This window comes from Trachypithecus francoisi, unplaced genomic scaffold, assembly GCF_009764315.1.
Source record: "Trachypithecus francoisi isolate TF-2019V2 unplaced genomic scaffold, Tfra_2.0 Lachesis_group11, whole genome shotgun sequence".
Classification (NCBI taxonomy): Eukaryota; Metazoa; Chordata; class Mammalia; order Primates; family Cercopithecidae; genus Trachypithecus; species Trachypithecus francoisi.
Window position 1 is genome coordinate 86,314,105 of NW_022681456.1, and position 17,128 is coordinate 86,331,232.

Below are 17,128 nucleotides of genomic sequence, written 5' to 3' on the forward strand. Positions count from 1 at the left end.
TGTCACCATTGCCCTCCAAAAGCTACTTTGAGGATTCAGTGATGAAATCCTACCACAGTGCTTGATATTTATTGTTAATTTCTCTTCCCACTGAAGAACTGTGCAAAGAGTATCTGGCTGCCTTAATCCCTGACTCCAGCAACAAACATTCTCAGTCACTATTTAGAACTGTTTTTAGAGTTTGGCAGTGATAATTTTTCAGACAGCCAGCAAGTAGTGTACTAGAGATAATCCCTTCCTCCACCCGCTGTGATACCCTTAACATCTTTACTGCTTCATCAGGCAAGTGTCTGATACATGGGGCTGACAGTATTACATTCCATTTGGGAAGATGATAACAGGAGAAGCGAAAGCACAGTGACCAGTTGGCATTTATTAGTGTAGTTACAATTTGTCACTGTAGTAAAAGTAGTAGAGGAACCAAGACTCTTTGTTATCACAAAGAAATAAATAAAGCTTATTTTTAGGAAAATTCTAACTGAGCAAGTGATATCTAGCAGTAGCACTAGAGGTGCCCAGCCTTGTGTGACAGATAAAGCTGGGGCAGAAGTCATGTTAAATTCTACCTAAAAGGAGCTCCCACCCACTGCCCCCTCCTCCAGCTCCTGGACAGGACTGATCATGGCTGCAAGGTACAGAATAAAAGGAAACCTAATGAAAAAAACAGCTAAAACACTGAGAAGATGTGGACTTATCAGGGGGTGAGCTGACCATGATCAGATAATCTGTTCCCCTCACTCCAGAGAGGTTTAAACAGCAGCTTCCCCAGACCGCTTCCGGGTGATGTGCTCCAGGTGGGCATGGTCTGAAGTGTCCAAGTCAATCTCGTACTTGGCTAGGATTTTGAGGATGGGCCTCAGTTTCAGCCACCACTGTTCCTTGGGGATTCGATGCCTACAGAGGAATGAGGTAGATGATGATATAATCTTTTAGTACCCTAATCAACTTCTACCAAAAGTTTATAGAAAGAAGTTGGAGAGAAGAGGTTAGATTTAGGACATGTGCATCACATCTGAAATGGGTAAGAATACAGGTGTTACTCCTTAAAAAAAAAGGATTAAAGACAGTGAACAGGTTGAGGACAGTAGAGCTTGAAACTACCAGGGAGCGAACCACTCCAGAAAGCAGATGTACTCACTCAAAATCTGTCTGGTCCTGCAGCTCAGTCACTGGTTGGAAGACCAGAGCCCTCTTACGCATCCCCAGAACACAGCCCGAGTCTGGAGTATTGGCGAAGATCCGCCCTGCAATAAGGGATGGTCAATCAGCTTCTATACTGGGGAACTAGCCTCTACAGAGGGCACTCGGTCTCTCACCCCACCTACCATTACGGTAACTCTCTTTGATTTTCCCAGACATCCAGTTCATAGCCTTGGCACCCATCTTAGTGGCAAAATTCCTATCAAATGGGGTTGGGCTCCCACCCTGGAGAAAGAAACATAAAAATTACAGAGGGAAGGACTCTAATAAACTGGCAGAGATATCGAGACACACAGAGAAAAAGGAAAGATGGGCCCCAGGTTTACGGCCCAAAACAGGAATCCAGAAATCAGACTATGAAAGGGTGTCCTGAGGCAGTGCCAGGATCCAAGGCCAGGCTGGCCCAGCACATTTGGCCATGCATCAGATATAAGAATAACTAATTAAAGAAGATGATTGGCCCCACAATCCCCTCTTTTAGCTCCACAGCTGCCAGATCCTGTTTTAGTCTTATTGGCCAAAGGGTCAGCTGCCTGCCCCTCTTCAGCCCAGCAGCTTTTGTTGGTCACTGTCAATGATGACACAAAAGTGCTTTTTGTGGCCCAATCTGGCTGCCCTTGGTAGCACCTCAGAATAATATAAAATATCATACAGATTTCCTTTGAATTAAGAGGAAGCAGGTGGGAAAGTGGGAATGTTTGGAGACATTTTTGTTACAATTGGGAGTGAGAGGAAGGTGCTACTGGCATCTAGTGGGTAGAGACCAGGGATGCTGTGCAACTGTCCTACAGTGCATAGACAGCTACCCATAACAAATCATCATCCAGCCCCAAAAGGCAAAGCTGCCAAGGTTGAACACCCTCCCCTAAATGAAAAGGATAGACCACATAATCTCTAAAGTCATTTCCAGGGTAAAGATGTTTTGATTCTATGACTGGAAGAGACTGCAGGCCCATGTTCTATGATGGCACTAACAGGCTCCTCCAGAAGACTGGAAAAGGCCAGTGGAAGCCTCAGTGGCTGCTGGCAGGCATGGCTGTCTGATGAAGGGCATGACTAGGGTGTCTTCCCTACCTGCTGCATGTGACCAAGCACATTCTTCCTGCTGTCGAAGATGCCCTTCCCCTCCTCAGAGTACAGGTTGAAAATGAAGTCAGTGGTATAGTTCTCATTGCACTTTTCATTCCTGCCAGGTGGAGACCAAAAGCCTGTGACTCTGTGGTTGGCTTTCCATCCCCCCTTTCTGCCTTTGTTCTTTCCTTTCAATTTTTATCTCCTCCCAGGATTCAAGGGATAGGCTGGCCCCCTCCCTCTATATCTACAGATTCCTCAGGGTGTCCCAACCCTGGCCATTCTATGAGTTTGAGCCAAAGCTTATTTTTCTTCTCCACTTAGGAACCATGGATGAGGTACCTTAACACCAAGCCCCTTTTCACAGTTGTTTTCATCTTTTGCACCAGATGTTCAACATTTGCCTGAAAATGAAAGAGTAAATCCTAAGCCTAATCGGGAGTGGAGAAGGTTGGATATAAATCTCTCTTCTTCCACACCACACCTCTCCAGGAAGGAAGAGAGACATGGAAGAGAGTTGTTTACAATCCTGGGCCTCAACTGGGCCTAATTCCTTTAAGAAGCTCAGCGTGGACTAAAATTTAAACAACGACTCCAAATGAGACAGAACTGGAAGAGGGAGCACTGCAGACAGCTGCACTAACTCAGTGTTCAGCCCCTCACCCTCTCCAGTCTCCCTTTCCAAGCCTTTCTGGTTCCCCTTGCCTCAGAGGGCTGACTTGTGGTCCCAGTGTCAGTCCTAACACTTTATGTCTCTGTTTTGAGACAGCATCTCTCTCAAAAGCAGAACGGGAGTAAGGGAAATCTGAAGGGGAGACATGATATAGTAAAAAGATCACTGACTTTCTCAATCAGTTAAACCATCTGCTCACTTAGGAGTTTAGAAAAGTTTTTTAGCCTCTCTAAACCTTTCTGCGTTATATGGAGATAGTATCTTCTTTGCATGTCTATTGTGAAGATAAAATGCAAAAATGCCCACAAAGGGCTTAGCACCAGGCCACCTGATTCAAAATGAGCATTCCAACAATAGTAGCTGCGGTCATGCCTGTGAGGTGACACCAGAGAATGCCTGCATAGTGCTCTTTCTGGTCTTCACAGGATTCCACAGACCAACCAGCTCTGTCCTCAACTTGAGCTCTCATAGTTCAGATCACTGTGGAAACAGTCTGGAGACAGGGGAGAGCTACCTAGCAGGCTCTGGGAGGCCAGCTACCTGCAGATCTCGAATGGTGAAGGGCTCCTCAAAAATGTAGGCAGCATCGGCCCCAGCTGCCAGTCCAGCCATGGTGGCCAGGTAGCCACAGTAGCCACCCATAGTCTCAATGATAAACACCCGACGCTTGGTGCCAGCTGCTGACTGCTTGATGCGGTCACAGGTCTGCAAGGACAATGGGTTATAGTTAGAAAGACATGATCAGGGGCCTGATTCTTGTCACTCTTTAATCTTTGCCACTAATTAAACTCTAGAACTATATTCTCCATAGGCTGGCAGGGCCCCTAGAGCAAGTTCTTGCATTTAGGGTAACAGGCGTATTTGCCAACCACACTGCAGAACGTCTCTCCTGGGAAGGAAGCTGTACCTATCCTTTCTACTGCTCAGAAAATTAGACTGCATGATCTCAGAAAGAAAAAACAAAACATTTGGTATTCAGGGTATTGGTGCATTTCCAGGTGAGGAAACTGAACACTTTGTCACCCAGGCTGGAGTAAAGTGGCACGATCTCTGCTCACTGCAACCTCCGCCTCCCAGGTTCAAGCAATTTTCCTGCCTCAGCCTCCCAAGTAGCTGGGATTACAGGTGCCTACCACCACACCCAGCTGATTTTTGTTATTTTTAGTAGAGATGGGGTTTCACCATGTTGGCCAGGCTGCTCTTGAACTCCTGACCCCAAGTGATCTGCCTGCCTCAGCCTCCCAAAGTGCTGGGATTACAAGTGTGAGCCACCACACCCAGCCAAAGAATCGTTTTCAGACATTCCCATTTGTTTGGTACAAAGAGAAGCTCACTTTTCAGGACCACACTCAGTTGAAGGATTATAATCCTCGCCAAAAGGGATGGGAAGTGGTGGTGGGCTCTCACCGTGCAGATAGTATTGAGTGCTGTGTCAGCCCCAACGCTGAAGTCTGAGCCAGGGACGTTGTTGGAGACTGTAGCAGGAATGACCACAAATGGGATGCAGAGCTCATCAAACTGCTTCCTGCCCTCCATCAGTTCCAGGCCACCTGTGTAAGCCTAAGAAGAAGAGAGCACAAGGGCAGGATTGGGGAGAGGGAGAGGAGGTGGGCGGGAGAGAGGGAGACACAGTGGCTGGCACTCACCTCAAAGCCCCCAATGATGACAAGGCCCTGAATGTTAAACTTAGTTATATTGGCACTGATCTGTTCAAAGCTCTTCTTGGGTAGAGTCCTAGTTGACCAGTGATGGGGGAGACGGGAATGGGAATTTGCGGAAGAGACAGGAAAATTGAGGGAGAGAAAAGCTAGAGTTAGAGGCACTTTATTTTTAATTTCTTGACCTGTGCCCCACTCCCTAGCCCACCCTCTCAGTCCTATCCAAGGATACATACTGGAGTTCTAAATTGCCAGAGCTGCTAAAAGATGTTGAGATGGGCATGTCTGCCCTCTTGGCAGCAACTGTGAAGTTGGGGGTGGAGGACCCAGACAACAGGGTGGTTGAAGCAGACCCTAGCATAATGAATTGATACCCAAATCCAAGGGCAACTTGAAGAGGTCACTGGGAGGAGGTGCCTCTGCAGTACTACTTACCTTTTAGTCCCAAGTTTAGAGCCACCTTGGCCAGTCCAGCCCCCAACATAGCTCCAGCCAGCTTCCTCTATCTGTGGGGGAAAGCCACAGAGCTCTGCTCAAAGCTAAAGCACTAGGAGGCCTATGTGGGACTGGTGCCACTGCTTGAGTTCTAACCCACCCCTGGATCCCCCTTGGTTGGAAGAGGTACACCAGGTATTAGCTTTTCCCCATGCACTGAACTTCTTCTACCCTTACTGCTCATTCACCAATATTAAGCATCTACCTATGCCAGGCACTGTGCTGAGCTTTGAGATAGAGAATTAAATAGGACATGTTGTTTGCAATGGTGCATTCCAGTAATTCCTACCTGTTCCTACTGCCCTAACATTAAATATCTACTTCTGCCTGGACCCTGAGAGAGGAGAGAGAGGTAGTGAGGAATAGAGGAAGCCAAGAGAATGGACAGGTCATTCTTGCTACACTTATCTTCCCTATGACTGCTCCTGGGTCCTAGAATATGTGCCCTTCTTCCTTTTAGTCCCCATACCTGCCCCTTGGCCAGGCCCTCGAAACCATCATGGACAACGAGCACTCGGTTGCCCTGGATAAGTCCAATCCTCACAGTGGAGCGAACAGCAGCATTCATGCCTGCAGCCGGAGCCCCCACATTCATGACAGCCACTGTGTGCGAACCACTCTATACAGGAGGAAGCAGGGGAAAAAGGAGGACAGAAACCCAGTGTGGGAACAGGGAGGAGGTCAGTAAAGGAGGCAGAGCTCTGAACCCTTGTCATCCAGGGATCAGGACATCTGCCTGAGACAACACACACCCCTCTCCCAAGGAATGCCAGCACAACTTGCTACCACATACTATGGAAGCAAAATTCTTGATCACAGATCAATAAACAAAGCTGCTGTCCCCCATCGCAGATATCAATATTATACAATGAATGAGAGACCTTCCAGAGCAGCACTTCCCAAAGTGTGATCCTTGCATCACCTGCATCAGAATCCACTGGGGGAGCCTGTTAAACCTGTATATTCCTGGCCTCTACCCAGATATGAATCTCCTCTGAGAGAGGGGCCCAGGAGTTTGCATGTTTAATAAGCAACCCAAACAATTCTGGTAATATACTCAATAAGGACAACCACAACTCCAAGGGAAGAGGTGGCTCAGATACACTTAGATGTGATTATTCCCAGATATTCCCAGAGAAAAAGTACATAAGCCCTCTTTCCCATTCTTTGCATGCTATCTTGCCAGTCCTGAAGTGGGCATGGGTCTTGTGTTAGAGATATCCAGGGTACACTAAAAAGGGGGCTAACATCTGGGGTGGTTAAGAGAAAATCATTATAATAGGGCCAGGGACCCAGCACTGAAGATCAGAGTGGCGCAGAGAAGTTGGCAAGGTTTACGTTGTATGGACTGTGGTAGCACTTTATGAAGAGAGACTGGGGGAGTGAGAAGGAAAAGGGGAGAGGGCAAGTCAACTTGCCAGTACCTTAGATACCGGGGGTCTGACATGAGCTAGAAGCTTGTATACCTCCCAGTTGTTCATGAAGCTCCTGTAGGAAGTACAAATAGAGAGAGGTGTCTTTAGGCCACTCCCCACAGCCAGCAGCCATGGGGATCCTGGTCTGAAGTTTTGCTCCCAGAGGGAAGTTCCAGAGGGCAAACCTCTGAGGACAGAACTGGGGCAGAGCAGGGACAAGGCAGGAGCTGCAAAGGGGCCACAAGTTCATCCAACACTCACTCAGTACTCTTCTCCAGGCACTGTGCTCGGCACAAGAGACTGTCCCTTGCTTAGAGGAACTTATCATCTAGCTGGGGCTCACATATAGAAGTAACAGATTATAAAAGGTTGATGCCAGGGACCGCATCCCTGAGATGAACTGATCTTCCAGACACCTCACAACTAACTTTCTTGGGCAAGAACTTGCTGCAGAGAGAATCAGAAAAGGAAGCAGCAGAAGCTTATGTTTTGGGCCTGGAGTCATGGAGATCTTTGACTTCGGGCATCTGATTTCTGTAGCTAGTGAGCTTCCCATCATTTCCTCACCGGCCTCTCAGCTTCAGGGCTTCATCAAATTTCTTCTCACCCATGGCCTTGGTCACGTCTTTGGTCTGAGGGGGGAGCACAGTGACAGTTTCAACTCCAGGGTCACAATTCCGCACAGCTGGATTTCTATCCCACAGTCAAACTCTGCCCATCTCTGGGATTGTGACTAGATCCCGCCCATTCTATACCCCACCTTTCCTATGCCCCTAAACTTTCACAGAAGTATTTTTGTTTTTCCTGAGTTTTCTGAGTAATGAGCAGCAAAAGAAAAGAACTGATTCTATGCTGTTTATTTTATTTTAATTTTTATTTTTTTGAGATGGAGTCTTGCTCTGTCGCCCAGGCTGGAGTGCAGTGGCGCGATCTTGGCCCACTGCAACCCCCTGCCTCCTGGGTTCAAGCGATTCTCCTGCCTCAGCCTCCCGAGTAGCTGGGATTATAGGAGTGTGCCACCACACCCAGCTAATTTTTTTTGGTATTTTTCACCATGTTAGCCAGGATGGTCTCGATCTCCTGACCTTGTGATCTGCCTGCCTTGGCCTCCCAAAGTGCTGGGATTACAGGTGTGAGCCACTGTGCCCAGAACTATGCTCTGTTTATTAGAAGTATGGGTAGAGTGGAAGAATGCTCACAGATAAATAGTATCTTCCATTCCACACCCAGGTCCCCAGCCTTAAAGCAGCCTCTGAAGTCATGAGTAAATGAAGATCCTACAGGTAATCAAGTTAGGAAGAAGGACTGATCCCTGCTGTGTGCTTCTCAACTACTGATTTCAGCTCTGTGGGCCAGTGCCTTCGCTTTGGAGCTTTCACAGATACATTTCCAAGCAAGGCTGCAGGTCACTGGGACTCCTGGGTCTCAGAGAGAAGGAGGCCGGGAGAAGGGGAGCATTTAGACCAGCCCTCAGAACCAGGCCAGATACCCTAGCTCTCGCTCCCAGCCTCCCAGCCACCATGTTCACTCTGTGGTATCAACGGAGTGATTCCTTCATAATAAAGGCCACCATTTCCTGAGCACTCAACATTGGCTAGGTACTGCATCACATGCTAATATAGTGTATCTCTAATCCTTACAATAACCCTCAACGTGAGCATTAGTGACCTCATGTTGGTTCAGAGAAACATGTTCAAGATAGAATTCATAGAGACAAAAACTACCCAGCTAGAATTTAATAATATTCTCCTGCTCTTAATAAAGTTAGGAGGAATATTGCATTCTTCTTCCAACAAAGACATGATAAAAATGTTTGAGGTTGTATATTATGAGATACTGGGTTTCATTACTAAGGAGGATGTAGAATCTCCCACCTTCCTTAGGAACATTTTACTGATGGGAACACTGAAGCTTAGTTAAGAGCTCCTATGCAAAACCCACTGTGTTTTTTCCCCGTATGTCTCTTACTGTACCATCTTGCCTTTCCACCTGCTCCTACACCAGTGGCCTTAGATGTTGGTCTCATGCCCCATGAACTCCAAGGCAGGGGCTTGAGACTGTTAAGAAAGGGGTTTAGGATCAGTACTTACCACCTGGACACATTCCATGAGGGGCAGGCGCACAGCCTGGTTACCAGAGAGGCTTACTACACAGGCTGGGGTATCTGGGGTCCCCTCCAAAAGTGCCATCACTGCTTCCACACCCATTCTGCTGCCCTGCAGGAGTCCAGAGAACAAAGACAGTCTGGCTCAGGCTGCCTCATCTTGGCTCAGCCTAGAGAGTCAGGATACTTGAGGCCTTTTCCAAATCACAAGATTGAGTCTCACAATTAAGAAGGCAGCAAAGAACTTATTGGGCTTTACCTCCCCAAACAGATGTCATCTAAAGCTTGATGACTCTGTATTCTTGCCATCGGAACCTCAAGGATTCTACTTAGTTCTAGAGAAACATGCCCACTACAGTAACCAACAGGATTACTGGGGCTTAATAATGTTCCCTTCTTATTGACAAAACAAGGTAGGAGATTGCTTTGCTCTTCCAATGAAAATAGGATAAGAGGGTTTAAACTGAGTGTCTAAGGTTGGGATTACATGCCTGTAATTCCAGCATTTTGGGAGGCCGAGGCAGGCGGATCACCTGAGGTCAGGAGTTCAAGACCAGCCTGGCCAACATGGTGGAACCCCGTCTCTATTAAAAATACAAAAAGTTAGCCAGGTATGGTGGCGTGTGCCTGTAATCCAAGCTACTCAGGAGACTGAGGTAGGAGAATCCCTTGAATCCGGGAGGTAGAGATTGCAGTGAGCCAAGATTATGCCGCTGCACTCTAGTCTGGGTGATAGAGCAAGACTCCATCTCTAAACAAAAAAGAAGACTGGTCCCGGTGGCTTATGCCTGTAATCCCAACGTTTTGGGAGGCCGAGGCAGGCAGATCACAAGGTCAGGAGTTCAAGACCTCCTGGCCAACATGGTGAAACCCCATCTCTACTAAAAATTTAAAAAATTAGCCGAGTGTGGTGGCAGGCACCTGCAATCCCAGCTACTTGGGAGGCTGAGGCAGGAGAATCCCTTCAACCCAGGAGGTGGAGGTTGCAGTGAGCTGAGACCATGCCACTGCACTCCAGCCTGGGAAACAGAGCAAGACTCCATTTCAAAAAAAAAAAAGAAATACCACTATATACCTATCAGAATGGTTAAAATTTTAAAAAAAATTAAAAATAAAAAAGTGACAACCCCCAAATGCTGATAAGGATGCAAACATAACAGGTCATTTATAAACTGCTGACGGAAATTAAAATGTTACAGCTATTCTAGAAATAGTTGGGCAGTATCTTTGAAAAAAAACTTTTTTCAAGAAACAAAAAACTACCATACAACCCAATTGAACTCCTGGGCAATTACTCTGCAGAAATGAAAATTTAAGTTCACACAAAAAGCTGTACACAAATGTTCATAGTTGCTTTATCCCTAATAGCCATAAATTGAAAACAACTCAAATGTCTGAATTATTAAACAAAGTGTAATACGTCCACTCCATGGAGCACTGCTCTGCAGAAAACAGCAAACTATAGAAACAAACAACACCTTTGATAAATATCTAGAGAATTATGCTGAGTGGAAAAAAAAAATCCTAAAGGGTTGCATATTATGCAATTCCATTTATATAATATACATGAGATTAAAAATTAGAGACAAAGAGACAGATTAGTGGTTGCCAGAGGTTAAGAATGAGGAGGGATGGGTGGGGGTAAAGTACATGTGGCTGTAAAAGGACAACATGAGACATCCTGTGGTAATAGAAATGCTCTGTAGCTTGACAATATCAATGTCAATATCCTGGTGATGATATTGTACTACAGTTTTGCAAGATGTTACCATTGAAGGAAACTGGGCAAAGGGTATGTGGGACTATCTCTGTATTATTCTGTACAATTGAATGTGAATCTACCATTATTTCAAAATTCTTACTAAAAATATATGAAACAAAACGAAACAAAAAGATATTGCTCCTCACCATTAGGAAGGCAAAGTCTCTCATCATTTTTGTAACAGAAGGGGACCCTCAAGTGTATGGGAATGGGTCAGTGGCCAATGCAGCCCAAAGGCTGGTGGAGAGACAACACGACCAGTGGTGTAAGTCCCTATCTGGTGAAGTGCAGCCCTGAGGAGGAAGGACTACAAGGTTGAGGGTTTTAAGGCATGAGGGCCACAGAGCCCAGTGACTTACCAGAATTCTGTCAAAGGCCGATGGCGTCCCACCCCTCTGCACATGCCCCAAGACAGTAACCCGGGTGTCATATCCCAGACGCTTTACCACCAGCTGAAAGGACCAAGAGAGGTACAGAGAGAGGGTTACGCAGAGTCAAAGGAAGAAAACAAGCAGAGACTTGGGTGAACCGTGGACAGCTCAGCCTCTTGTCTTGCAATGGTTCTTTGTGGGAGGCAACCAGGGGCAGGGACCCAGGGAGAGATGTGCAAAAGGACCAAGGGGAGAAGCAGTGTCAGGAGACTCAGAAGCCAGAAAGGAACGGGCTATGGAGTCTGAGGCCTAACTGGTTTCATTCATACGAACATTCTTGATGTCTTCTGAGGTGATTGGTTTTCCATTCTTGTCAATTGCACCCTCAGCCACAATGATGATGTTGAGACGAGAACCACGAGTCCTTGTCTGGTTGAGAACAAAGGGTAAAATGATCAATGGAATGAAGCTGATGGGTAGGAAACAGATCATCAGTGGAACAGGGTGAGGGATTTCTTAAGGGCAAAATAAAGTGCCAGTACCTCGCTGAGTCGGCGACAAAGGTGCTCCTCCCAGTCGTCATCTGGTGGACATTCAGGAATAAAAACCCAGTCGGCCCCACAGGACAGAGAGGTGACAAGGGCAAGGTATCTGAGATGAGAGCCAGAAGCATCCTGCTAGAAGTTGTATTCTACAAATAGCCTCATCCATACCCAACAAGTTCTCCTAGTTCTCATAGTTGATAAAAGGTCTGGAGAGCCTCCATTTTATTCTTGGGGCAAGTGTAAGAGCACCAGGGCCGCTCAATGAGATTCTGTCTCTAACGGACACCTTCCACTTATGTTCACCTGCCACAGTGGCTTCCAGCCTCAGAGCACTGCCCACTCTTTACACCAAGCATGTGCCTGAGCACGTACACACATGCGTGTGTGGGGATGTAATGGAGGGGGATGGAGGCAGGAAAGGGAACCACACCACAAGGAGCATGTGCACCTCCAGATCTGCTGCTACTGAGAGACCTCACTGGACTATCCGGGGAAAAGGAAAGGGCTATTGCCAGGTCCACGGAATAAATGGGTCAGAATGAGGATCTTACCCACAGTGGCGGCCCATCACTTCTAACACAAATGTCCTCTGGTGGCTGCAAGAGATAGACATAGGACACAGTCCAAGAGACCGTATGGCCAAGATCAAGCCACCACCCACATCTAGGCCAATTACCCTCTCTGGGAGATACATGTATGCTGCCAGGCCTTCTAGCAGACTTCCTGAGACCAGGAAGACCCAGGGGAAATACTTTAGCCACAAGGTATCCTCCCCAGGCCTGAGAAAACACAGCAGTAAAAGGTATCTATACAGAGGTTCTGTTCCAGAGAGGAACCTGGTCAGGGAAGGAAAGGAGAGAAAAGGATAAGAAGTGAAGGGAGGACTGGACTAACTGGAATCTTCTAGGATTACCCTGGGGTAAGCGATTACCCTTCTATCCTCCCATCCTACATTGCCTCCCTCCAGCTCCTCTTATCTCTGAGCCATGGTGGTCATAGTAGCACTTACACTTTCTATGATATGGTTGGGAAGTGTAGCTCATGTCTGGGCTCCCTAGATTTGCCCAGTCTGAAGAATAACCATTTAGCCCAAAGATATGAAAGACCTCAGAGCTGCATATTTGGACAGTGGGCTAGACAGTGGCAAAAGGCAAACCATATATCATTAAGGGAGCAGTGCAATTTCAGTGCTCTAGATAATTTTTAGTTAAAAATAGTGTTCTAGCCCCAGAAAACTGGTCACTATAGTCATCATAGCTCAAACACTTCAGTCTTCAGCAGTCTCTAGCCCTTTATCCTGTCCTAGCTGCCATCTTCTTATACTGCCTACCTCCCAAGTCCCCTTACCTCTGGGCAGTGGTAGTGATGGCATCTACAATTTCCATGATCCGGTGCAGGGCAGAGTCAGTGCCAATGGTCATATCGGTGCCACAGAAGTCATTGTCAATTGACCCAACCAGGCCCACAATGTTCAGGTAGCTGGACTTCGTAGCCTCCTCATCTGTGATCTTACCTGACAATGACAAGCAAACCAGGAGCCACTGGGTGAGGTACCTGGCATGCCTAAAGAGGAGATATCTAGAGAGAGAAGAAACTCTAGCCAAAAGGAATTGTAGACAATACCAGAAAAAGGGGGCAAAGACTGCCTATTTGTGTCTGGGTAACATTTTTCTCCAATGGATGCACATACCAACACAAATAAGCAATACTGTTGTGAAAAATCTCTTACCTGCTTTCTGGAGGTCACCCAACAAGTCACTCCACTCAGAACGGAAGGTGTCAGCCCCAGTGAGGCTGCCATCACCCCCAATGACACAGAGATTGGTGATCCCACGCTTCACCAGGTTGTAGGCAGCTCGGAGTCGTCCTTCTCGTTCCCGAAAGTCCTTGCACCGGGCACTTCCGATCACCGTGCCTCCCTTTGGAACAGGTAGAAGTCAGCTCTCCAGAGACAGGGCTCAACGTGCTGAGATATCCCCTATTCCAACGCTGTGATGGCCTAACATAACTGTGTGAGTCCCTAGAAAGTTCCTTGACATCCTTAAGAGTGATCTGTCCTTCCAAAGGAAAGGGAAATGATGCTGGCTGAGGCATCAGAGGGTCATTCCCATATTTTGCTATACATCTTAGAAGACTGCTAAGAACCCGTTTCATTGAAGGCTTTGTCATCCATGACTATCCTAAAGAGAAAAAGTGAATACACACATATCTGTTGGCTTCTCAAATAATCTCCAACTTTCACATCTTAGAAGCAGTGACTCCAGTCTTTAGAAATTCTCCCTAATGGCCTGACATTAAATTATTATTAGGAGTTCATTCCAATGTGTTTTGTAGTATTTTTCCTCTCTCTACACTGAGATTTCTAACTGTACCCAGGTACTGCCAATCCTTTCCCCTCAGCTCCTTGTAATCCATGGTGCCAATGGCAGAAGCTGCAATATCCAGGTATTCACAGGAAAAATAGCTCTGGGTAAAGAAAGCCTTACAGATATCCCAAGAGAGGTATCTATAAGTCCCTGGGAAATTAAGGCTTTCTATCCCTGATTAGGTTTTCATATCTTTTTTTTTTTTTTTTTTGAGACGGAGTCTGGCTCTGTCGCCCAGGCTGGAGTGCAGTGGCCGGATCTCAGCTCACTGCAAGCTCCGCCTCCTGGGCTTACGCCATTCTCCTGCCTCAGCCTCCCGAGTAGCTGGGACTACAGGCGCCCACCACGTCGCCCGGCTAGTTTTTTGTATTTTTTTTAGTAGAGACGCGGTTTCAGCGTGTTAGCCAGAATGGTCTCGATCTCCTGACCTCGTGATCCACCCATCTCGGCCTCCCAAAGTTCTGGGATTACAGGCTTGAGCCACGGTGCCTGGCCAGGTTTTCATATCTTATGCACTCCTGTGCAGCCATGACTTTGGGATACTGGTGGAGAATTCTGGTTCAGAATCACCACTCAGACCACTTTATGGCAGGCACCATTACCTAGCACCTAGGTAGAGCCTTCACTAGATACTGCATATTCAATTTTTACCCATGGATTTTTAGGGAACTGAGCTGAAAAAAGGGGGATACAAATGTAATTTACGAATTTTCAGTAAACCAGCAAATGATTGTATTTCTCTCACTCACTGTGGGCTAGCCCACAGTGGATACACATGAGAAGCCTAACACAACATGGAGCAAGTAGCATAAAGGACTGTGGAAATCCTCAGGATACTCTTAGGATTTTTTTGAGACTCCAAAAGTCTGTCTCAGTTTGTCCTTTAAGTGGTCTGGTTTCAGGTCACCTCATCTCCATCACATGAGGACTGGCAAATTTCAGCTCCACTTCTGGCTCTGGCTCCAGTCCTCTGGTAAGGTTATTTTCAGGGCCAGACCTTCCCCGTGACCCTAGAGTAAGACCTGCTTATGTGTCAGTCCCCATAGTCTTGTTTATGACCTTTCCATAAAGAGCAAAGCATCCTGTGATCACTCCTCCACCCTCTCCCTGCCCCAGGAAACCAGGGTGATATTTTCAAATGCTAAGAGTAAAGGGCAAATAGGGTCCCTCTCTTGTCACTGAATTCCTTCCCATGAAACCACATGACAGGGAATTTGGGAGACCATGAGCCCAAACCAGAGTGGGATGAAACAAGGACAGAGCAAATATGGGACAGGGAGTTCTCTGGAACAACATACCAGCTGAAGCATCATCGAAACGCTCTCCCAGGTGGCTTCCTTGATGTTATCTCCACCATCCACCAGGCCTTGATAACCCTATGGGACATACTATAACTGTTAAGCCCTTGCTAGGCTTCTCCCTAAATTCCCAGGATTAAGACAGGATCCCTGGGAAGACGTTCTCTGAGAGTCAAGCCACCTCCTCCCACTAGTGAGTCCTGGATGCTCGTGAGACTATATTTAACACAGTCCAAAGAAGGAGACGTCAACTTTTGCAATACTCTTTTCTAGTTTCTCCCATTTTTTAAATATCGGGATGTGGATATCCTTCTGAATAATCTTAATTCTTATTTTTGGCTCACCCTATCTCCTCCAACCTGCTTCACAGGGGACCAATGATAACAGATGGTCTTGATAACCATGGAGAAAAGGAGAAGGGAAAGTTGGTGGGAGGGAAGGAAAGAAATGTGACTTGCTCTAAGAGACTATAAAATCTGATAGAAGAAAGCGGGTGGACCTTATAAAAAGAAGAGTGGGTAAAGCATGAGAGAGTACTGGGAGAAGGGTGCAAAAGAAGAGTGAGAACCTCAGGAAGTTATGCAAACTACAGAAATACAGCAAGGCTCTTCCCTCCTGGGGCTCTTCCCCTGGATATACTAAATTTGCTGTAAATACTACCCATTTCCATTTCTTTCTCTGTTTTGAGGGAGATGAAAGGAGGACTGAGAGTTACTTTTTCCTTTAAATTGAACAGGCAACATGAAGACCCAGTTTGTAGATGCCCGGGTCCCACCATCACTATTGGAGTCATGAGTAGGAAAGAGTGACTCATGAAGATAGGGAGCCAAGGAAAATCAAACAGAGCAATGTAACTAACTGGGAGGTAGGGACACAGAACGTGGGAAGGGGATAGAAGGCAGATTTAGAAGAGGGCAGAGAAAGAATGATGAAGAACAAAGTATAGAACTAACCTCATGGACAAAGAAGACACGGGCACCGGTGAAGATACCAACTCGAACCACAGCCCTGACAGCAGCATTCATACCTGAAAGGAGGGATAAAAGAAGTCACGGAGGGGTTGCTCCTAAGAAAAGGTGCCCTGGAATCCACATATATTACATTTGGCTAAAAAAAATGAATCAGTACTTTATTTAGTCTTTTCTCTGAATCTAGAATAATCCTCTCATCAAAGTCTTCTGACCTCCCCATTCCCAATTACTGCAGTCAACGTTACCGGAGCTTCAGATAATCTGTATTCATTGCTCCTCAAGCCCCCCAAAAATCCTGCCTTTCCCAAGACCTTTCCTTGATAGGACCATCTGGGAAATAATAACAACTAGAATAAAGCATTTTCCTGAATGTGTATTGTGGGCTAGACACTGCCAAGAGCTTGTCAAACATCATCTCATTTAATCCTGTCCACAATCCTGGAATTGTCTCCATTTTAAAGATTTGGAAACTGAAACTCAAAAAGGTCAAGGGGCACAAAGCTAGTACTTTTAGAAAGTTCAGATTAGAATTCAAGTTCTCAAATGCCTAAGTTAACACTATCAGCCTCTAAGGTTTGTCCTACTAATCTCAATGGCTGTACTAGGTTTTTCCTTGCTTTCTGCACTATATCGAGACCTCAGCTTTTAGTAGGCATTTCAGCACAAGGACATGACTCTATATGGTTCAGTAACCTGGCAAGTCACAGTCTATTCACAAGTTCACAAGTATATCTGTTACTGGACAGCTGATTCAGTCTACACACACACACACACACACACACACACACACAAATATACCCCTTTTTTGTGTCGCTTGAGTTGGTCTGTGTTCCAATGTGTGCCACACAGTTGTGATTCACTAGTTCCCACATTGCCAGAAGAGGCTGTGACCAAGTGTGCAGGAAGAATTGGTGGGGACTCTATTCTCTCACTGCCTTCTCCTGGCATCTCCTCAATTAGTCAACGAATATTTGTTTGTCTCTTCCTGTGGCCCTGTATATAAGATGTTTATGGGGAACTCGAAAAGTATGCTGTAAATCATTCTCTTTCTGCTTCTACTGGAAGAAAAACTTAGGACTAGGGCTGGTAACTCATGCCTGTAATCCCAGTACTTGGGAGGTCAGCTGGGAAGACTGCTTGAGCCTAGGAGTTCGAGACCAGCCTGGGCAACATAGCAAGACTCCATCTGTAAAAAAAAA

At 46.4% G+C, this 17,128-nt stretch overlaps 1 protein-coding gene across 10 annotated transcripts in view; it reads right to left on the reverse strand.

The window, feature by feature from the left end:
• Window positions 1-353: 353 nt before the first annotated feature.
• The window catches only part of PFKM (phosphofructokinase, muscle), a 47,564-nt gene continuing 30,789 nt past the window's right edge, over window positions 354-17,128 (reverse strand). For all 10 annotated transcript variants that reach the window (XM_033222267.1, XM_033222262.1, XM_033222260.1 and 7 more), the window contains 21 exons: window positions 15,912-15,985; window positions 14,959-15,036; window positions 13,024-13,213; window positions 12,642-12,807; window positions 11,846-11,890; window positions 11,292-11,400; window positions 11,083-11,178; window positions 10,738-10,830; window positions 8,603-8,728; window positions 7,080-7,144; window positions 6,522-6,585; window positions 5,567-5,716; window positions 5,038-5,108; window positions 4,591-4,678; window positions 4,352-4,504; window positions 3,485-3,649; window positions 2,614-2,675; window positions 2,275-2,386; window positions 1,326-1,425; window positions 1,139-1,244; window positions 354-894 (listed from right to left, as the gene is read on the reverse strand). In XM_033222267.1, coding sequence (XP_033078158.1) covers window positions 750-894; window positions 1,139-1,244; window positions 1,326-1,425; window positions 2,275-2,386; window positions 2,614-2,675; window positions 3,485-3,649; window positions 4,352-4,504; window positions 4,591-4,678; window positions 5,038-5,108; window positions 5,567-5,716; window positions 6,522-6,585; window positions 7,080-7,144; window positions 8,603-8,728; window positions 10,738-10,830; window positions 11,083-11,178; window positions 11,292-11,400; window positions 11,846-11,890; window positions 12,642-12,807; window positions 13,024-13,213; window positions 14,959-15,036; window positions 15,912-15,985 — 2,258 coding nt within the window. In that variant the 3' untranslated portion in view covers window positions 354-749. The remainder of the gene's footprint in view (window positions 895-1,138; window positions 1,245-1,325; window positions 1,426-2,274; window positions 2,387-2,613; window positions 2,676-3,484; window positions 3,650-4,351; window positions 4,505-4,590; window positions 4,679-5,037; window positions 5,109-5,566; window positions 5,717-6,521; window positions 6,586-7,079; window positions 7,145-8,602; window positions 8,729-10,737; window positions 10,831-11,082; window positions 11,179-11,291; window positions 11,401-11,845; window positions 11,891-12,641; window positions 12,808-13,023; window positions 13,214-14,958; window positions 15,037-15,911; window positions 15,986-17,128) is intronic.